General features: G+C 33.5%; 2 protein-coding genes across 3 annotated transcripts in view; both read left to right on the forward strand.

Annotated features, from left to right (window-relative positions):
* The first annotated feature begins 541 nt into the window (after window positions 1-541).
* Window positions 542-10,659, forward strand: LOC106715666 (TBC domain-containing protein kinase-like protein). The gene is made up of 13 exons (XM_045677910.1): window positions 542-851; window positions 997-1,249; window positions 1,456-1,672; window positions 3,049-3,311; window positions 3,556-3,799; window positions 4,150-4,311; window positions 4,384-4,561; window positions 4,697-4,903; window positions 5,369-5,556; window positions 6,137-6,220; window positions 8,502-8,626; window positions 9,102-9,273; window positions 10,408-10,659. Exons 1-13 carry the CDS (start codon window positions 653-655, stop codon window positions 10,531-10,533), a joined length of 2,418 nt encoding a protein of 805 aa, XP_045533866.1. The 5' UTR covers window positions 542-652; the 3' UTR covers window positions 10,534-10,659.
* An 837-nt stretch (window positions 10,660-11,496) lies between these two features.
* The window catches only part of LOC106715702 (cyclic AMP response element-binding protein A), an 81,652-nt gene continuing 69,488 nt past the window's right edge, over window positions 11,497-23,660 (forward strand). The window contains exon 1 of one of the 2 annotated variants that reach the window (XM_045677957.1): window positions 11,497-11,895. In XM_045677957.1, the coding sequence (XP_045533913.1) occupies window positions 11,833-11,895 (63 nt within the window). In that variant the 5' untranslated portion in view covers window positions 11,497-11,832. The remainder of the gene's footprint in view (window positions 11,896-23,660) is intronic. The other variant, XM_045677958.1, reaches the window with a different exon arrangement.

Consider the following 23,660-nt stretch of genomic DNA (forward strand, 5'->3'; position numbering starts at 1 on the left):
CACAAGTATCAAAAGGACAGGAAAAATAACCATTACATTAACCATCGACAATTTTCAAGATAATAAATTAGAGACCAAAGTGCACGAGTCTTTCACAAAGTGAAAATCAAAAACGTAAAAAACTTAACAATGATAACTTTAAAGAGATTTTCTTACTACTAGTACTCAAATATTTTATCATAAAAGAAAGATAATAAGATACAACTTTTAATCGTGTCCTATTGAAAATCGCTGGTTTACGTTATTATTTTTTTTTTTTACGTTATTAAATATAAACACTATATTGTTTTCTGTACTATGAATTATGTCGTTTTAAGCAGTTGAATTTGAGACTACCATAACCACACATAAACCAAGGAGTGTATAAAACTACAAAAATACACTGAAGTATGAAACCTACCTATATATTAGGCTAACATTGTATTATAAATAAATAAATAAATAATAAATAAAGGTCTATGCAAAAAAAAACTTCAATTCAACTGACTTCAACATTGTCAAGTAAGTGATAAAGTGACATGCTGACAGTTGAAGTTTATCTGCTGTTTTGTTTTGTTTCATGACATTGAAATCAAATATTTTTCATTTCAATTAATTGAAAGTACTACGAAGTAGTTCCATACTCTTTGTTTATTGAGTTCTGAATTTAATAATGAGGGATAACAATGAAGAGAAATATATTTTCGCTGCCTGTACTTATTTTGCGAAAAACCATCCAGGGGAGACATGCGGTAGTAACGGATTACCATTAACACCGAGTTCTATATCAATCCTGGGACGAGCTCAACGATTACTTACAATACAACACCCTAATTTGTGTACATACCTTGATATTATACGCGGAAAACACGGTTAGTGCGTAGTTTTGAAATATTCGACTAAAAATATAAAGACATAATTCGTACCCCTTTTTAAATGAAGGCGTATTTACCTGAGTTTAATCAAATTTCTATTTAGATATATAAGTTTCTTAACTCTTACTATCAATGCTTACAGAGAGAATAATAGTAGTAACTGAAGTTTTTGGGAAATCGTTAGAAGAATTGAAGTCAAAGTTTTCATTTGACGAAGTTATTAATATAGGCCTGCAGATTTCTGAAGCCATGCTATTTTTGCATAAGCAAGATATTGTACACAGAACTTTAGCAGATGGCAATATATTAGTGGACAGCAGTGGTAGGGTCAAGTTATTCAACTATGGAATGTATTACATGACTGGTGGTGGGTCTGATGTCCCATTTCCTCTGGGGTCAGTATAATTATTAATATTCACTATTTATATTAATTTATTTGTTTTAAAAAAAATTAGGTTTAAATCAAAAGTAACAACACAATAACCTTTTACTATGTTTTTTTTAAGATAATGTGAAAGATCTTACTCATATCTTATGTATAAATAGTTATCAATGTTTTAATGTAAACCTACTATTATATCTGTATATACAATTATTTTAGCCTGCCAAGATATTTGAGCCCAGAAACAATACTGAATGGAGGCGGTCCTGCTGCAGATATATGGACATTTGGTATAATCTTACTAGAATTGTGTATCGGGAAACTGTGGCAGAACCTGAAACCCGGACCAATACTCCGTAGAATACTAACACTTGTACATGCTGCAAATCCAGCTGAGCGGATAGCTAGAGAACATGACTGTTTTGAAGCATATAAAGTAATGATTTTTCATATTAATAACTATTTAATCTTACTAACTTGCTCTTACTAATATTATAAATGTGAATGTTTCGATAGATAGATGGATGGATCTTTGTTTGTTAAAATGAATCTTCGAAATGACTCAGTGGATCTTGATGAATTTTTTCATATGTGTAGAGCAGTGATTCTCAACCACTGTGCCACGGCACATTTGTGTGCCGCCAAATCACAAAAGTGTGCCGCCAAATTTTGCAAATATATAATAATGTTAATATTATATATAATTTAAAAAGAAAAAGATTTTTAACATGAATATATATTTAAATCCACAAAAAAATAAAATATTTTATTATTTGCTTTGCAACGCGGTTTTTCTTAGTGCCAAATTATGATGAAGCGGCGTGCATAGCAATAGGAATATGTCTCAAGTCGGCGCACACTTGCCACTTCTGCGTACTAAACGTGTTGTTTTAGTGATAGTTGGTATTCACAAGGTGTTGCATAGTAGTTACTGCACCTTTTCTTTCGTTAAAATTGGCAAATGTACGTGATTCGGTTTAATATTAATTTAATTGCATGTAGTGTCAATTTATAAATTTGTTAACTTATTAACTTTGCAATACACATATCCAATGATTTACACGTTTTCGCTTTTACACGGTTTTCCAAATAAGTTTTTTTTGTTTTTATCGCACTCTACTAAATGCTACTGTGATTGAACATGTGCGCTGTGTACACATCTCATGGGGAATCCCGAGCTTATGTGCTGACTTGCTGCACACGCTCACTGTGTCTGTATTTCTTCGCATAAAAGAACAATGGCAGAAAAATAGTTGCAAAAAAAAATTGAGTCTAGAAATGTCACATAGATACAATTAATTTTATACAGTTGATTAACTATTTATGCAGTGTGTTTGTAGTAAGTAAATAATTTTTATCTTTTTCTTTGTGTGCCGCTAAATTTTGAAATCGTTAAATATGTGCCGCAACAAAAAAAGGTTGAGAATCACTGGTGTAGAGTGTAGTCTGGAAAAATATGCAGATGGAGTCGCGGGCGATAGCTTGTAGTAGCATATTTACAAAAATAAACGTTTTTTGTTAATGTTTATCGTAATAATCCTTATCCTAACTATATAACATATAACTGCAGAATTAAATATACTTAAATATGTAGAAAAATATAATTGCGAATTATGTACGTGTCTCGGGAATAAAATTAAATCTGTATAATGGGGTGATTCAGCCCAAGATCACTTAACATGTATCATTGAGTTTGTCAGAGGAAGTTAAAAGATATGAATATGATTTTGTAATATTTCGGCACTGTACTAATAGTTATTACGACAAATGTCACTGGAAAAAATTAAAAAACTTCTAAACTAATTTTTGCAGTTAGTACCTGATCATTTAAGGAACATAATCGAAAAATGTCTAAAGATTTATCCTAGAGAAAGAGCAACATTTGAAGAACTGGTAGATGAATTGTCTCAGGCTAATGTGAAGACATTGGTTGATGTGAAGAAACCCCGTGGCCTGATGGGATGTAAACTGCAGTATTTATACCACTGGTGGCAGTTAACTGGTGGGGATATACAGGCAGAGTTGAAAAAAAATGGTTTAATTAAAAATAGTCCACCAATTTTGTCTATGCCCATGTAAGTACATTACCATAATTTGTTAATCTTAAGATAAGGTTATTGAAAAAAAAACTTAGAGGTGGGTTAGTTAGTTGTAAGGGCTCGATTTTCTCAACTCCACGGCGCGTGGCGCGTATTTTGCGTGTTAGCAGGTTCTGGATTCACTCCAGCCAACCTAACTCTCCAAAGAATTCCAGCAACCCCATCAATTCCTCCAGATCAATTAGGAGTGGGTTTTTATATATATTTTTTATTATTTCAGAGCAATACTTTTAGATGGTTGCACAATTGGTGGTAAGCGTGGAGCGTTATTTGATCGTCGAATAGCGAAGTATAGTTTAGACTTATTGAGGGCGCGACTCAGTCACATACCTCCGCAGGACTTTTACCCACTAATGCATGAACGTAGACGAGACTATGACGCAGTGGCTCTGCCTAAGATAATAAGAGAAAGGGATACGGAATATCAATTCTACAGATTGCTGTGGTTTCAGCGGCTCCTGATTGTAAGTTACACCATACTCTAATTTTCTTATTGTGTTTATTTTACAAACAGCACCTTCTTAGAATATAAATTACTACTGTGATCTATGAATTTTTATAGCACTAGCCCGTAGAAGCCTAAAGTATAGAATGGCGAGAAGAAAAGCGCACTTTTTTTTACAACAAATTAGCGTTAGTTACAGTTGAACCTGGAGAAGCGAGAGTCCAAGGGAAGGCGATATTTTCAAGCTTATAGAGGTTTCTCTCTAACCCGAGTTTTTTGCTCTTAGATGTTTCTTGCTTATCCAAGTTTGACTGTACTTCCCTTTTATTAAACCCTGGTATTTTAAGTTTAGTTTATTGATTATGTTAGGGTTATCCATACACAGCTCAGTATATAAGAGCAGAAGCAGAGATAGACATTCCGCCATTAGTGAGGGGAGACGTGTGGGCAGCGTTACTGGGAGTTAAAGGAGATATTGAAGAGCAGTATGAGAGAATTGATAAGGAAACTCCTACACCAACGGACAGACAGGTAAGTTATTGATATATACATAGACATAACTACCATTAATTGTTTTACTACCATTACCATTTGTTTTGCTAGATCGATGTGGACATTCCCCGTTGTCATCAGTACTGCTGGTTGCTTTGTGGTTCTGCTGGGCATCGTACACTCAAGCGTCTGTTAAAAGCTTGGTTACTAACTAACCCTCAGTATGTCTATTGGCAAGGACTAGACTCCTTGACTGCGCCATTTTTGTATTTAAACTTTTGTAACGAAGGTAATTATTTCTCTAAGCTAATGTACTAAGAAAATGTTTTTTTTTTTTGTATTTCTGGCATTTCTTGCTGAACAAATGTCTTGCAATGGACATCTTTCTGTTGAATATGATTATATCTCGAATAACGATTTTCAGCTCGTGCGTTCGCCTGTTTGTCGGCGTTTGTACCGAAATTCCTTCACAAGTTCTTCCTCAAAGATAACAGTGCGGTGATAAAGGAGTACTTGGCCAAGTTCTGGCAGATGGCCGCCTTCCACGAGCCGGAGTTAGCCACACATCTGCATGAGATTAACTTTGTACCAGAACTGTTTGCTATACCCTGGTTCCTTACTATGTTTTCACGTAAGTTTTAAATGGAGTTACCTGCATTTGAATAAATTTACTTTTACACCTTAGTTCTAACATCAATTTTTTTCAAAAAGTATAACATTTTTTTGTACCAAATCTTATTAATATTATAAATGCGAAAGTTTAGTTGTATGGATAAATGAATTATGAATTATGGATGGATTAATGAATGGATGGATGTTTGTTAGTAAGTATCTCCACAATGGTTCAATTCATTGATCTCTCTGAAATTTGGCATAGATTTAGAACATAGTCTGGTAGAACACATAGGCTACATACTAAATTTGTTTTTGCACACAACCTCGCGGACGAAGTCGCGGACAAAAGATAGTTTAGAAATAAATACGATACAATCTTCATTCTTATAAAATGTCGACAGTGCTACATTTGCGTGTAGGAAATTGTTCATTAAAATGAATATTTAGCTTTCAAATACACTTGAACAATTTGTTTTTGTAGATGTGTTTCCATTGCACAAAATTGTACATCTATGGGACGCATTATTAGTGGAGGGTCCCGCCCTACCTCTGTTCATGGGGGTGGGTATTCTGCGTCAGCTCAGGGACACTCTGCTCGACTCCGGCTTCAATGAGTGCATTCTGCTCTTCTCTGATCTACCTGAGATTGATATCGGCGAATGTGTTAAGGTGAAAAAACACTATTACTTCAAAAATACCGTTAGTTAAACACATGTTTTAACCCTTTGACTGACGCTGATTTATTTATTGACGTCAACGTGGTTGTTTCACCACAAATATGTGTAACAATGCTTTTGGTATAAGTACTTTATTTATTAGTCAAGATCGCATTTCGCAAGCCTACTCATAATAATGTTTCAATAACCATGATTTGTCAAAAATCCCCGCCGCGCGATAGAGTAACGGTATAAAAGGTTTAACGTATATTTAAGCTAAAATTTATTTGAAATACTGTCGAAGTTTTTGAAAAATATAATTTCTATTACTTTAACTATATGGCTTGTTTTATCTATATTAATATTATAAAGGTTAAATATTTCACCGTTTGTTTGCATTGAATAAGCTCCGAAAATACTGAACCGATTTGGATTTTTTTTTAATTGAAATTACTCTATCTCCGGGTGACACTGGCCATGATTATTTTTTTTTAAATACGCGCGGATAAAGTCACGGGCAATGAAATATTGGTATTTTGCTTTTTCTAATTTTGACAATTTAAGTTTAGACTCAACAAAGATATGTTTTACAGGAATCAATAGAAATGTGCCGAAGTTCTCCGAAGAGTATAAGCTATAGGAGGTTCACAAATGAACCAGAAATAAAAGATCCAATGGTAAGTTATATTTATAAAATTATGTTACACAATCTGTCGCCTGCGACTCCGTCCGCGCGGATTTAAAAAAAAAAATTGTAGCGTATGTCTTCTTCCAGACTATTTTCTACATTCATGTCCAATTTCAGCGAGATTCATGCAGCCGTTCAGGAGATACTTTTTAACAAACATTCATCCATACATTTATAATATTAGTAAGATTGTTGCAGTGATCAAATCAGAAAGATGTGGTCTGCAACGATTATATTAAACGAATTGGAATTATCATATGTTTTGTATAAGTTTTTCAACAGTGGAAACGAACGTCTATACAACAACACTGGTGCTTTTGTACCGTAAATATTGTTCGCATTTAGAATGTATTACGTAGCTATATTAATGCTCGGCATGCAGACTTTATCTGTAAGTCGAATCAATTTAATACACTCTAAATTGATTTTGTACAAATCATTCCAAGCTGGCGTTGTGACTGAATTCCATTGATTGCGTCAAATTATTAAACTCTTAAAAAACATAGAAAATGCTTTTGTAAAAAATGTTGAAAGTTTCACAATTTATTACATGAAAAGTTGGACTTAATTTAACGGATCTATTATATTCACAGCTAGGGACAAAATGCATTATCAGCTCACTATACGCCATCAATGAGGGGCTCGGAGCCTACCCTAAGTTAGATGTGACTAGGTCATAGTCAACCACGCTGGTCCAGTGCGAGTTTATTTCACATATATCTTTGAATTTCTTCTCCGTAAGAAAGTTGTACAAATGTATATATGTAAATATAAAGTAGAAAAATAGATTGGTAAATGACGGTTTTCGAACCTAAGGACCAGCAGATTACAAGTCAAGAGCTTATCCCACCGACGCTCCACCCAAAATGCATATTAGCTCTAAAATTAGTTAATCTAAAAATGAGATTATTTTATAACTCATTACCTAATTTAAAAAGGTCTTAGATATTTAATTATTATTATTATAGAAAATCACTTAATAGCCTACATAAAGTCTGTTATAGTTAATCTAAGTGGTATTAAAATATGAAATAATGCAAATGACTGCATTAATCTTAATTAGGACGATTACCTACATTGTTGTTTTGCAAGCAATTCTGTTGACGATATGTTTTTTTTCACGTAAAATTACGTTATGTATTTCAATTGCGAAATATTGAAAGAGAATGTTCTAGAGCACAAGTGACACAGATATTTGCGATGCCTGCTTTATCGGCTCACGCGCGTGGCCTAGGCCAGCCTAGGTATTAATAAATCATTTCGCCATCCTAAGTGTTATCGGATTTTTATGCTAATACCTGAAATACTTTTCATATTAAAGCAATGACTGAAAAAGTGTGTCGAAGTGGTGTTTAGTCTATCTGATGACAAAATCATCATCGAACCAAATCAACCTCTAATATAGATTTATAGTAATTGATTGGTACATAGAAATTCATTAAGTATTCAAATTACTATAACAACTAATCTATACTCTATACTAGCTTTAACCCGCGACTCCGTCCGCGCGGAATAAAAAATAGAAAACGGGGTAAAAATTATCCTATGTCCGTTTCCTGGTTCTAAGCTACCTGCCCACCAATTTTCAGTCAAATCGATTCAGCCTTTCTTGAGTTATAAATAGTGTAACTAACACGACTTTCTTTTATATATGTAGATATTAATAAAATTGGGGTGTCTATATGTAATATCGAAAAAAAATTCTTTCATTTTCTTTCACACGATGTAGTTGCGAAGTTGAAAACGAAAGGCCAATTTTTAAAATTTTCGTTTCTCTGTCTCTGTTTTTTTTACTATTCTGTGCTGACGAAGTCACGGTTGATCGCTAGTACATTATATAAATTAAAGTATACTATTTTTAACCTAAAAACATTTTTAATTATTAAAACTCCCTCCCATGGTAGGATACTTTCTTTTGTTTTTCATGTTTTAAAAATGAACTCTTACTATTATAAATGTGGATGTTTGGACGGATGGATGGATAATGTTTGTTTGATGATATCTTCCGAACGGCTGAATGAAATTTGTCATAGATTTAGATCATAGTTTGGAAGAACACATAGGTTACTTATTATTTTTTATTTTTTTATTTTTATTATTGTTATTTTTTTTTAATTTCGCGCCAACGGAGTCGCGGACGACAACTAGTTAGGCCATAGAGATAAATAAGTCGATTTCAAACGTCCCCATAACCGCATGACGAAAAAATGAATATTATTACACACATCAATTTCGTTAAAAAACTTTTGTGAATTATTTTTTTTTAACAGGACATCGTAGAGATACCAATGGAAGTGCTCCTGTCTGAGATCAGTCCACGCATCAGCATGTCCGACTTCTTCTCGCTGACCTGTCAGGACAAGTGCTGCGTGGTCGACATCCGCTCCAATTTACTGTTTGTATTTTTTTATCCTATTTGATCTTATCTAGGAATATTTTATCTGTGGCAATTCAAGTTGACAGCTGTCAAGCTGACAGTTCGTTTAGGCATATGTGAGATCGATTTAAATCGATTCTATTTTTTTGTACACTTATGTAATTGATCTAACGGCGCCTTGCTAATAATAACTACTCCTTTTCACAATTCATAATGTTAAACTAGTTTTTGTAAAATGACTTGTCACTTTCCATAATAAAATGCCGCAATTAATATTTAGCTAAAGATCTCTTCGCGCCATTAATTACCAAACTATTTCAAACCCCGATTAGCGTATAATCTGACCTGCTAACAAAAACGCTGTATCGCAGTTAGTTCCTCAGGACAAGATTTTTTCAAGTTACTTTTTGTTAGGTGAAAAATATGTTGAAAGATAGCTTTAATTAATTTTTTTGGCTATCAAACGAGATGAAATTGTTGTTTGTGAATGTAGTTACGAGAAGAGCTGTATAGAGGGCAGTGTGAACGTGCCGTACAGCGGCGTGCAGTTGGGGCAGCGCGACCTGCGCGCGCTCGGCCTGCACGCGCACCGCGCGCTGCGAGACGCCGTCACACACAAGAAGACCATCGTCATCGCCTCCGCAGAGGACGAGACAGCGCAACTTGTGAGTCACCTCAACCTAATACTGTGTAATTGGAACAGATGTGTGTATTCGAATTCAATGGGGGAGATAAACTGCTTCTCACTTTAGTTGTCAGCATGATCTAAATTGGAAGTAGCATAAAATATGCCAAAGATGCTTTTTTATATGCACTATACAAAGTACTCTGTGGACTTTAGTCGCAATGATTTTCGTCGAAATTCAAAAATAACTACTGTTTTTTTAATAGTTCACAAATTATTTATAAATTTGACGTATGACAGATGACAGCCCACTCTTGACGATAGCACCACCTACTTAAAGCTTTCCGTTTTTCTCCCTATTGTAATAAGAAATTATAACAAACTTATCTACACAGTTTCACCTCGTAAAGGCTCTTATTACAAACTTATTTGAAACAGACAGATCTATCATCAATTTAAATACTAGAACGTTCCAAAATAAATCCATAGACGATAAATGATATTGTCAGCCAGTGAAATGTGTAAAATATATGTTGTCCATTGCATTCGACTATATAGTGTGTTTTAAATCATAATGTTGGCGTCAATTACATTGATCAATCAAAAATCGCTATAAAAAAAAATTGGAGGATTTAAAATAGCTAACAAGCATGTTTATATATTTAACGGTAAAATGTTCCGTAGTTTATATAATTTTAATTGTACATTTTAAAATTCCATCTATACGTTTCGCTTCAATATCAAACTACATACTAAAATAATGAAAACAACTAACCGTAATAAATCTGAACTGATTCTGTAAGCGGCAACTCTATTATACGGTGAAAGTGGCTTTTTTTAACGTTGCACTCGGAATTTTAATAACTGAAAGTCATGCAACTTGTTGTGCAAAACAACCGTGATCAAACCAAAACGCCCTTTACTTTAACTGTACTTTATCCAAAACATTTCATATAATGTACACTTTAAACTATAACATTAGTAAGTAGTCTCTGAAATGAAATAGACATTTTAATTTGTCAATCATATTAAAAATATTGAACTTATTGGTATAAATCTACTACTTATCGAACCTAGATAGTTTTCGAACCCAGGACCTGCAAATTGCAAGTCAAGAGCTTAATCCCTGAGCCACTGACGCTCTATTATTAATAATAATTCTTTTTTTTTTCAGTTTAGCGACTACTTAGTGAAATGCAACGTGCCTCGAGTGTGTATACTGTATGGAGGTATTTCCGCCTTACATTCCCATGTGCCGTCACTCTTCGTCGTACCCATTAAGAAGACTGGATCCAAATAATCCATTAAGTCATAAATCAATACATAAAATTCAATTGAATCGTTATCAATACTTTGGACATCCGGCTCGAAGGACCATTTAATACTCTTCAATTAACAGGTTTGTTTTTAATTTTATTTTTTATTATCGAATGACAAGCTTTAAAAATTCAATTTGGAAATTTCAGATTTTTAGTTTAATATTTAAAATAATTTATTTTATTTTAACTGAAATAACGCAAAAAGAAAACAGACCGAAATGTAAATAATTTTGTACGTTATAAAAAGTCCAAATATATGCAAATAAGTTAATGATATTTTAAGATGTAATGTGCAATGATAATTATGTAAGACAATGAGAAATTGAATAATTAAGATCTGTCAAATCATTAATCCAGAAATAAATGTTATTTATCGTTAATTATGTTATTTCTTATTTTTTCCTTATCTATTCACCGGTATAAAACTCGTTCATTATTATTTAACTTGAAGGTTAATTGATACAGTGATTTACTTAATAGTTATTTTTAAATAATATATTTGTATCAAAAAAATATAGACTTACAACGAAAATAGTGACATAATCGTTGTAAAAAACCTCATTTTAATTTACAGTGGATTTCTGAGAACGAAATCTCCGTTTAAAAATAATGTTATCTCTGTTTTTTCAAAGATGACGACAGGGTTGATGATATGTTTTAAACGGAGATTTCGGTCTCAGAAAATCACGGTAAATAATTCAAACATTATATTTGTCCTGAATCTCTTAGTGTAAACAATCTCGTTCCAAATGATAGGAGATAACAGGTGTTGAGAGACATGTGCCTGACATCTCGGGCAACCTCGTGCCGTGTCCTAACTCAGACTCTTGTTTTTACCCCCTGTATTGTTATGAATGAGCGTGGTGCGGGGGCGGGGCGGGGCGGGACGGGAGCGCGGGGTACGCTCGCGGCCACTCCGCGCGCCGCATTCACCGGCCGGACTCCGCCGTGAGCTCATGTCCGTTGGAACTCTCACCCGCAAACCAACATTCCTCGCGTGCAGTGAAATTTTATAAAGTATATACATTTCGACATAAAATCAAATGGGCTTGGAAAGTGAAACATAAAACTTCTTTGTGGTGATACGCAGTGTTTTGTATGAGATATATTATTTATTCGACTCGGTAAAGTTGTGAAGTTTACATTCTTGTCGAGTTTCGCACACAGTTCGGTGGAGGACCGTGGAAGCGTGACAGTTTGCTGGTGTGTTGTGCGTGATCATCGACGAGGGAGAGTTTGTCGGTGCGGTAGTCGGCGGCCGTCGTACCCCCGGCCCCGACATGGAGAGCTACTTCGACATCTCCAACGACCTGAAGGATGTCTGGGACGCGGACATCGACCCGGTGAGTCGACCTTGCTATACTTATCTAGTAAAGGTGAAATTGTTTTGTGTGTTTAGCATGAGGGCGGGAAACCGGTCAGTGTCAGATACGTTCCGCACGATATCACTGATAACAACAAATAATTACGACTCGATCTCGCCGGCCTTGTTTTGTACTTCGTGCTATCTATCTACCTGCAACTTAGACGTGCATGTTCACTCGTCTTGGAGTACCGCCCCGCACCGAGTGCATTACCTATCGTTTTAAACCTAATTTTCAAATGTAGCCGTTATCGCCGCCGTCTTTGATCAGTGCGCGAAAGAACTTTAGACATGTTCCACTCGATATCTATGATAAAGGTTATTAAAATTAAATATCATGTACACTTGATTAAATTATCAATGAGTTTACGTGTTTCTTACACTCGTACATCGTTTGATGTTGATAAATTGAAAACTATTTTAATCTCTAAAAAAGTAGGTATCTATACGCTCGGCTTTATTTGCAAAGAGGAAACAACTTTTTAGTTGTAAATGGGTTAACTTTATATTCACAGAACTGATTTTAAATCTTTCTCATTAACAAAACTGTAATTGTTTACAATAGTAACAATCGAAGAAAATCTAAAAATATTATGTTTGTAACAAAAATAAGCATTATTAAACAACTAGCTGAAAATGAAAATTAGTAGCCTATGTGTTCTTCCAGACTGTGTACCACATTCGTATTTATTATATTAGTAAGATATTAAAAAAGTTGCGAGCGACGGCAAACAGTTACTTAATTAAATATACATATATGCCATACACTAGCCCGCGAGCAATCGAGTTTCTATCCTGTTACGAACACTATAAAATATTCCAGTATTTACTTACCACATGCGCGATGAAGTGTGAAAGAAATCGTGGAGAAATCGCTTCTTTTAGATCTAACGTTAATATCCTTCAATTTTCGTTAACTATCAAATAATATTTTAAATGTGGACGTTAAATATTGTATTCGAGTAAATTTCAATTACAACTTTCTTATTGTTTAATGTCTTTATTATTAAGCATTACATCTTAATTACATTTAAAGACATTTACACAAGTAATCAATTATGTTGTTGTTTATCGCGAAAACAATTTGCTTTAAATTTTTCTTAGAAATTGAATCAAGGAAATTTATTTAAAAGGCCGAAGGTACAATACCAGTAAGCTTGTATTAATTTGATTTGTATTTTTGTACGTACGCTTTTTTTGTTTTTTACTGCACAAACAAAAAAAAACATTATTTTTGAGGAAACAGATGACAATAGTTTTTTAAGCTTTTTCGGCAATGGAAGAAGTCATTGATCATTTGTTAATCTAGTTGTACTATTAGGAAAAATCGCAGTTGTCTCTCTGTATCATTTCCCGAATTTAAAGGTAAAACCAATTATAGTTTAGATAATATGATGGACGAGCAAATGTAGAAATAATTTGGTCCTCTTAATAGATAAGTACCATGATTTTTTTTTTTTACAAAAACTGTTTTTTTTTCGAATATATAAGAGGGATGGCAATGTATTTTTTATACATGTATTTTGGCTATGAAAACTTCGTTCGTGTTTATAATAAGTGAGTGGAAATTTTAGGATTTTTGAGGCGACTTTTAAAAAGCACTTGTAACTTGTTTTCTCTGCTATGCGGTGACGTCACGGTTGAATGTTGTTAGCTAAAAGCCGACACAGGTGCGATGTTGACGCGCGTCAAGTTGTTGGTTGCGGGTGGCTGCCCACTACATTTGGTCGGGTTGGCGGAGCGTTTTTTCGTTATGGTAGCGTACGGTATACCATGGTGCGACGACCTGACGCCTTCAACTTGGAGGCCCGGGGTCCGTTTTTTATGAAGTATATTTATTACCATATTAAACCTTACTAGTGAGGCAGGATGTTTAACATATAGATTTTTTATAAAGGTCACGAATCATTTACTACCCACACAGAAACATACAACACATTTCTTAAAGTTACAATCCGTAAAAATTACTGATTTTATTTTAAGCTTTTTATCACATTTATTTCATTTGTTTCACAATGAATAACTATTAATTAATCTATTTATAATCTTTATTGTCCATTAACACAATATACCAAACTCGATCTTTTTATACTATTTACGTAAACATGAATAAACAACTTTTTAATCCTTAATTCAACTAAATCTTTCGTTATAGTTCGTAGCGTATTTTTTATTATGTTGCCCGCATTTGAAATAAGTATACATAAATACTTCCTGTTTCCAAAATGGACGTCCATCCGGCATCGGGTGCGTCATCAGATGTACACTTGCCGCGATGCAGGGATAAATACAACTTAAAAATACATTTGCGATAAACAAACCGACTGGAATATTTTCTTTGCAGTCATTCATAATAACACATTTATCATCATCAAAGTTAAGACCCTCAAAAATACAAATTGTGCCGTAAGATTCCACTGCTGAAACATCTTAAAAAAATTGTCCAACTCTTCATTAACATAAACTGCTGTAACAATGTTTATTCCATCTTAATAACATTTGTATGACAAACATTTGGATGGCTTAGAAATGTGAAGAACATATTTATGTATATACATAATAAGTTGTGCAACTTTTATGTATGTACCTAAATGTAAATGGTGTTATATGTTACATTGTAAAGATAATCAGTTTAATGAGTTTTTCGAACTTGCGCAATCAAGGAAACAGTTTCTGTTACTCTGTCCTATCCCATATAGATTGTGATTACACACGTTCAGATTAAAGGTCATGTCACACAAGTCTAATCACGACGCGTGTATTGATAATAAAGTATTCTATCCTGCTAACATCTTAGTACATATGTGTAGGAATTTAATGAAATTTAGATCTTTTAGGTTAATTATAAATCTAAAGTGCAAGCGAAAGGAATTGATAGCAAACATGTTTTACATAACGTCTTCAACATTGTTTCCTTTGCGTTATTTTTAAAGTATGTTATTTATTTTTCAAATATCTGGTGAAAGAAAAAGGTATACCAATGGCTAATTGACAACGATATAATAAAGCGTCTGGTAAACTATCAAATTCTTTTGTCGAAGTTATTTTGCTTTTTTTTTTAATTTTGCGGAAGTCGACGAAGTTTTAAGAGTTTAGTTATTGCTAGTTTTAAGAGATGATTATTAGATGGTTTGCAGAGCGCTTGTTGTTTATAACAAGGACCCTTTACATAAATACGACAGTCCCGACTTATGAGCGTATAGGCCCTACAGACGTTTGTAACTGTACTGAGTAACAGCGAGCGACTGCCGCATTGTAATGGTAATTGAATTTCCTTTGCCTTGTTGCCGCTACTGTAAGCGAAGACATTCATTTAAAACGTATATAAATAGCTAGCCAGCGTACATTATTGTTTGATTTACCTATTAATAAAATTGTTAATGAATTACACAAACGCTTTTGATTCAAATATTATCATTGCTTACATTCCCACTCATTATACCAAAGAATCTGAAGCATTTCATAGCGTAATATGTTCTTTACTTTATTAGTACATCTTTCGTCTTTTTAATCTTTAGGAGTATAATTTAGGGTTGGCGACAGACAGGCGGCCGACTGTGAAAAGTTAAGCCAAAACTTTAAGGTTTATAAAACCTTGTGTGCCAACCCCACGTGAGTGGGAAAAGGCCAGTGATGAGGAGTATAATTTAACAACAATAAATTGCAGAAAATTAAAAGTACACGGTCTCGACGACAGTTCTAGTTTAAAATTAAAACATAATTCTTACCTTATGGTAACTTAGTTATAAAATGAAGCATAGATAATAATTAAGAATCAGTTGTTATTACAGGCAATAGCTTATTATAATATCTATGATAAATAATTCCCAGATTAAATTCAGATCATTTACAGATACGAAGCGTGTGGTGAACAAGAGAGGTTGTTTGTGATGCTGAAACAATGGCGGTATTGCGTAAATACACGGGCGCTGTTGCGTCACGCCCGATACCTTCAGTGCTGTTTCAAAAACAAGATGTTGACACAAGTGCTCTCGATATGTCCCCGACGCGAATTTATTGACGTACTTATTGCTATCGATTTTAAACAGCAAGATTAGTAGTAGTAGAGTAGTATCACATCAATTTAAATTTCAATAGCGATCGAATGAAAATTTTGAAAACACACTAAAATAATCAGCTATGTGTAATTTTATATTTAAAACCGTTAAATCAGAACATGTTAATATACGTTTCGTACTATCTTTGGCCTAAAGAAATTTATCATAGTTTAGTGAACTTCAGCTACTCTTTTTACCTACCTACTAAACCATGTGTTCGTATTTGAAGTAATAAATTGAGCACACTACTAACCTAACAATAAAATTTAATTTTGTTTATATAATAAATGATAGAATACTTCTACAGAACAGCATAATGTGGTATCAAAATTCGTATAGAAAGTTTTATCAAAATATTCGATATTTCTGCTAAACACTATATTTAGTTACTACTTACCTACAAGGAGAGAGGAAGTTTAAAACTTAAAGGAACTAAACTACATCCTAGTCAATCATGAGATATAAAAACTAACCCGCTGAATGTTTTTAAATCAAAAATCTTAAACATGACATCTCCTTGCCACAGACTGATCACGATTGGAATCGACTGTTAGATTAGAAAGCCATTTTAAGCAATAACTTTCTTTTAATGCTACCAATGAAATTGAAATAATAGAGACAAAAATGCTTTTAATTTCCTAATAGAGAATTTACTTCTTAAACCTTGTTCTCTCTCATATTACAAAAGCAATAATTCTGTTAGACTAGAGCGCAAATGTACAACTATACGGTCATTTATTTTTTAAGTTTAGCATAATAAAATAGGTGCTGGCCAGTTTCAATTTAACATTAAAAAAGACAATTTTATGGCCAGTGTTAATATGCAAAAAAAGGAAAAACGTTAAAATAGATTATGTATTTGGAACATTCGAAGAGGCGATGCATCCGCGCGGTACGTTCGTGAAAGGCGCGGGAGCTCACTCGTTTGCATTCCTCTCACCGGTGTGCCTTCACGAATTTAGAGAGTCGCCTTTTGGACTGGAACAATTGTCATTCATCATTAGCACCGTCTAGCGGCACATTTTTCTTGTTAGCGAGCGCGGTTAATGACACACCGCCATTGCTTTATTCGGCGACTCCGGAACGCAATACGGTAGCCATAAAACTAAATATGCATGTAGGTGATTCTAATTACATTCAATGTGTTAGTTTGTAGAAATATATTAGAAACTGGCTGTATCTCGAATGGTTAGATTAGAAATATAAGAACAATTCTATGAAACTCATTCAAGGGACTATGAAATGCTAGGTAGGTACTATTTTATGTCCAGGTAGATAACAATGTTTGCTGTAAGTATTAAGCCAGTCACAATAAGTTACAGCGAAGTAATCAATCCCCTATGACTAAGCTTGAGCTAAACCATGCAGGTTTTATGCGGTTAATAGTCGGTTATGTAAAAGAATTCTTATAAACTTTGGCTACTTCGTCAAAAGTAACCAATCATAACGGCTTCTGTGAAATTAATTTGATTTCCTCAACTTCGATTATTACGGGTTTGAAATAATAATTTCTAGATTTTAGCGCGCTCCGTTACTTTGTAACGTCACTTGTTAGAAACTAGTCCTAAACAGGCATTACATGGATAAAAACAATCAAACCTTTTATTAAGCTCTTATCAGTTTCACTTCTGTTAATGAGAAGAATGGTCATCGGTTACACCGGATACATGCAATAAGTGACAATAGAACGCACTGAAGAGAGACGCACATCATCCGTAGTGTTTGGAGAGACGTCTCGAAAACGTGCGGTCACGTTTGAGAAAACATCTGATTATACGTTCCATAGCTTGCTGTATATAGCACAAGCTCAGAGTGTTATTAAAACGCACTTCAATGTACACGCAAACAACCATTCATTACGTTCTTGTGTACGACTAATTATAAGTATCTTATTCTAATCGATGTCAGGCCTCAAGTAACTAGAAATCCGCTTTGCTTTCTCAGTAATAAAAAAACGTTTTAACCTTTTAAAGGTTGGCTAAGAACTTCAAATTACAATATTATATGTTTTAAATAGCTGTGTATTATAGATTCTGCGCTTTTCGACTGCAGTGGCTTTTGTCATCTCTCATATTTTCAGGTGTTTGACTAACGATCAATCGGCCCAATGGGCTGATAGGATCCATATAATCAACCGGACCAATGGGATTTTTTTAACTCTATGGACTCACTCGATAGGCTCGGTACAAAGGGAAACACCCGTATCTTTGAAAAAACATGTAGACAGCAATATGTCACTAGAAGCATCGCTACAGTCAAAACTTGCGATTAGATAATTAAAGTATGAGAATTCCATATAATTTGTGCATAACTGTGAATATACTAATGTTACTACTGAAATAGGAAATGAACCTATAATCATGCATTCAGGAAATTACTAACTATTACTATTCATAAAATCTATCCTAGGAACAAAAACATACGGACGCAAAAAAAATGTAATTTCAAATTAGCATTTCAGTTAGCTAGCGGTAAGCGCATAAAACAGCGATATGCTGAATATGCGCACGTATGTTTAGTAATGACATTTCATTATTATATTTTAACTGTTTCTTTAATGAAAGTATTTAACAAATATAGGCCGGATAAGTAAGAGAACTATAATTAAAATTACAGTAACTGTTCTATACTGTTTCATATTACATACTATTTAAATATCCAGTCACAAAAATCTTCTACTAAATTGAAAATTAAGATTTTGTGACGACCATTTGATGCTAGAGTACTTCATTTTGTTGATCATATGCTTCCGTGATACGAATTCTTTAGGGTCAACTATTTAGATAAAATATTACGACATTATTGTCATAAATTTGTGAGACTTGTATATGTAAAGTAGGTAACACTCAATGTGAAATATTGTAAATTTGAAATTGTGAGTTATTCGATTTTTACACGGTAACATATCGAATCGATCCCACGGCTGTGTTGATAAGGCGCACGTGGTACGTCAACTAATTCCAAACCGATAACCGATGTTACGTAAACCTTTGGTAAAACTATGTTTTATGATTAGACACGAATGTGCATTACCAATACGTTTGTACTGTACTTGTAATACGTTATTGCAATATTGGCGTTTTTTCCTATTAATAAATTGTAGCTTGAATTTTTATGGCATATAAATGATAAGCACTTGTTACGTAGTTGTTTCTTTAACCTGTAATCTTTACAAAATATTGATCACGTCTTACTTAAGACGAATATTTTAAGATAGTAAAACAAGTAATCTATCTATATATATAAAAGAAAGTCGTGTTAGTTACACTATTTATAACTCAAGAACGGCTGAATCGATTTGACTGAAAATTGGTGGGCAGGTAGCTTAGAACCAGGAATCGGACATAGGATAATTTTTACCCCGTTTTCTGTTTTTTATTCCGCGCGGACGGAGTCGCGGGTAAAAGCTAGTTTCATATGAAATAATCTATTGTTAATAAAATTAAAACGCCATTAAAAATGTTAAAGTTACATTATTTATTTTCTGTTAATTTGCCGATTTTTTTTAAACAGACAGAAGTCGAAGTCGTTCAGTAAAAGGACTTGGAATGATTTTACTCTCAATACGTAGATCGTAACAACTTTATTGCAACAATATTGCCGTCCTTATCATTCTCTTTAAAAAATATAGGGACCAAAATAATTCGTATACGTCAATTAAAATTGACGAAAAATGACTAAAAATTAAAGTTGAAGTTTCATATCTGAGTATGTAATAAATGTCATATGAAATTTAATACGTACTTAAATAAAAATAATTAAATTTAATTACCGTGGATTTCTGAAACCAAAATCTCTGTATAAAACATGTCGTCATCCCTGTCATTGTCTTTGATAAAACAGAGATGACAATATGTTTTAAATGGAGATTTCAATCTCATAAACTCACGGTTAGAACTTAATTGTTATAGAATTTAAATGCATTATAAGCTATGTAAACCAACAAGACAGCTTCGATACAGGAAAATTATAATTTTCCTCTTTCGATGTTACAGCTTTATCGTTATTCGCCAATTACGAGAAACAATCGATGCATGTAATATTATAATTTATATTATACTAGCTTTAAACCGCGACTCCGACCGCGCGGAATAAAAAAATAGAAAACGGGGTAAAAATTATCCTATGTCCGTTTCCTGGTTCTAAGCTACCTGCCCACCAATTTTCAGTCAAATCGATTCAGCCGTTCTTGAGTTATAAATAGTGTAACTAACACGACTATTATAAATTATCTCATAAAAAACACAAAAGTTTATCGTGATCGTATCGTGATCAGTGATCCAAATCGTGTCTTCGGACTTGGACGCAAAAAGAAAAGATATAAGTTTTCCTTAAGTTTAATTTTTGTTATTTCTCTCACGCGAAGTTAAACAATTTTTTTAAATTGTTTAACTTCGCGTTACAAAGTTACCTACAAAGTTGTCTATCATAAGGTCAAAGTGAAACTAGTTTATGTATTAAGGATAAAATCGTCAGAATAGTTATTCGTAATAATTTCGCGATAGTTTATAATTTATAAAATGATATAATCTTGATTAGCGTTCATTGACCGTTGGTTTGTTTTAAAAACAAAGATTATATTGATGAAATTAAAATAAAATTATAATAATATGTCATAACTCCATTATATCCTCCTCCATTACCATTTGAAATCAACCAATCGTTTTGGTGACAGGTCACAAATAGACCTATGTAAATGCCGTAACATCTACCACTAGGGCATAATCCGATGAGCTCAAAACTAGTTGTAATGTTGGTAACATTGGATTAATGATACTAAAGTGTACACGCTTTACATCATGATAATTTAAAAGATAAAATAGTTTTTGAAAATGGCACAAGTAAAATAAATTTGCAAAGCTATCTTATATAATCAGGCGGAGATAAATGCACGGGTCAATATGACAGAGGTAATGTCGCGGTCACCTTAGTCACAATACACACCAGATAATCAATCTCCTGTTTGCTTATGTATATATAAAACAAAACCATTGTGTTGCCAACGTGAAACAAAAACAAACCTGTCATACGGTTCATTAAAAAAATATTGATAAAAATTGACTTATGAAATGGTATCGTAAACTATTTTACATTGTCGTTTTTTATCTGTAGATGAATATAATATTTTTAAACGTATATTTGACAATTTTTTTTTTGGACAATAATTTCTTGCATGATTATACTTTCATTTCTTTGTTTTTTAATTTCCACCGGATTCATAGTGGTCGGTTTCACTGGACAATTGCCCTAGCTTACGTAATTCCAATAAGACGAAGTTCAGTTAGTTTAACTTTATCAAACGATAAATTTTATTCGCCTACGCTCGAGTAATCCACTTATTCCCAGTTGATAACAGAATATTACATATTACGGCCGATATAGAAAATGGATTTGAAGCGGGGGTTGATTTGCGTAATACCATCAAGTCCTTTTGGATTACTTTGCATAGTATTTTATTATTCAAACAATATTAAAAGGGCAATTTCATATGAACAAAGTAAACTCAGCATTAGCAGATGTTCATGGTGCGTCGACTCATGAACCTAAATATATTTGTGCATGCATACTTCACGGTTTGTGAGATGTTTCGCGGATGCCATCCCTTTACTCAACCCGTCTTATTTAACAATCTTCTTTTACTTCAAAACAATGTTAATGCAGCATTCTCTTTATATCCCAAAAAAAAAAATACTTTCTACGATATTCTTTTGTTAACTGCCCAGAATAGACTCTGATCGTGAGAGAAACGAAATGTTTCTCTTATTCTATATAATCTATTGATACAGATTATAAAACGTGCTTCGTTCCAGCCATTCAGTCAAAATGTAAACTTTCACAAAGGAATCGACGACCGTTGTTCCGATGTTCTGACTGCTGTTTTCACTGGCGAAACATCAATACAAAGACAAATTGTCGTCTATGAATTTTCACGGACAATGAGAGAGATAAAGATACGTTACAAATTGTTACAAAATGGTTAGTCAGTTAGTTTGCCTTAGCACTACATTTTTTTGGTGAAAAAAATCTGAAATTCGGTTGAGTAGTTTATGATTTTTTTAACGGTGAATCTTAGTAAATCTAAATGCGAATGTTTGGATGGATGGATGCATGGATTGATGTTTGTTAGAAGGTTTCTCCAGAACGGCTGCATGGATATCGCTGAAATTTGGCATAGATGTAGAACATAGAACACAGGCTACTAATAAATTTTTTTGATAATTCCGCGCGACCAAAGTCTTCGGCGACAGCTATTTTAATGATATTTAATAATACGGGCTTGGTGTCTTTAATTTCTTTTTATTCAATATTTTTAATCGATGTTAGAGTGTACATTCTCTCAGGTTATCGGAAAGCACATTTCGGCGAGCGACTGTGTTTCTCTGCACAATCTCAATTACGTAATCGTACGTCGATAAAAATCCAATTAAAGTGCACAGCGTCGCCGAATGCACTTACAACTGACGCCATTTTATTACTACGCATTTTACCGAGATTTTTTCAGTAGCAGAGAAATATCACGACCGTAACTAAAAGAAATGAAAGGACTTAAAAGAATTTTTGACTGCGCTAGAAAATCTGTTTAACTTTCTAATTCTATACTTTCTTTAGGAGTTTGTGTTTCAATTGAGTCTTTTCGAATTGATTACGAATCTGTTTTATTAAATTAATTAAAATAATTTTATTATATGTAATCGTGTACATGAAATATAATTGTTTTTAATACAAATTGTAATTTAAAGAAATAGTTGATTTAAAAATTTGTTTTCTTGAACAAATGTAAATACGACATGTGAAAGCAGATGACATAAGATGTGTCTGTAATCAACTGCAGGATCATTTATCACGATGTGTAACAAATGATTCACGTAATTGTTACGTAATATATAATTTACATTGAATCTGGGCCGAGCGCATCATCTGTGTCATAAGTAAATTAGTATTAGGACGAATCCAATAAAAATCTACGGTGAGTTTTCATTGTATAACAACATTATTCCCATATATCACATTATAATTTTAAAAAGAGATAATTACAAAAAAAATTATGTAAATGTTAACGCGACGGTTGATATTATCGGTCACCTTTAACGATTGTTCTCAAATATAGTCCTTAAAACGTGTAATACAATATTAATAATCATAAGGAAATAGATGACTTTGCAAGATCTAGATCCTAGCTTTTGCCCGCGACTCCGTCCGCGCAGAATTAAAGTACCCTGTACCCTGGTACCGTGGGTAAGTTATAAAGGTGTTAAGCTTTATTTCTCGTACATTCGATCAATGTAAAAATTCTATTTGTTAACCAAGCGGCATTGATGTTACGCATGGTTGATGGCGATGCATTTCAAATTGTAATCTAATGCAGCGTTTCCCAAAGTAACGGATTCCGTAGAAGATTTACCTAGGTTCAAGAAGTTTACAATTGTCTTTAGAATTCTAGACTTTCCATACTAAGAACTAAGTCTTTCACACTAAATATACTACGGTCACAACTTTAAAGCAATAATGATCTGATATTGCAGATGTCTATGGGCGCCGTTGAATACCTCGGATATAAACTCGTTGGTCTAAAATATTTATGGGTCTCTCCATATTATCGCTTTGGTTCCGTTCCATGAAAGGTTTAGGTATCGCAAATCAATGAATCACAAATTCCTGGACGTGGGCTGACTCACGGGACGTCGAC

This window comes from Papilio machaon, chromosome 5, assembly GCF_912999745.1.
Source record: "Papilio machaon chromosome 5, ilPapMach1.1, whole genome shotgun sequence".
NCBI lineage: Eukaryota > Metazoa > Arthropoda > Insecta > Lepidoptera > Papilionidae > Papilio > Papilio machaon.

What these genes read in the sequence shown, in the direction of transcription:
- LOC106715666 (XM_045677910.1), top strand. Translation starts at nt 653, where the DNA reads ATGAGGGATAACAATGAAGAGAAATATATTTTCGCTGCCTGTACTTAT. An exon ending in CCAATTTTGTCTATGCCCAT is followed by an intron (nt 3,312 to 3,555) that starts GTAAGTACATTA and finishes TTATTATTTCAG; the next exon opens with AGCAATACTTTTAGATGGTT. An exon ending in AGGACGAGACAGCGCAACTT is followed by an intron (nt 9,274 to 10,407) that starts GTGAGTCACCTC and finishes TTTTTTTTTCAG; the next exon opens with TTTAGCGACTACTTAGTGAA.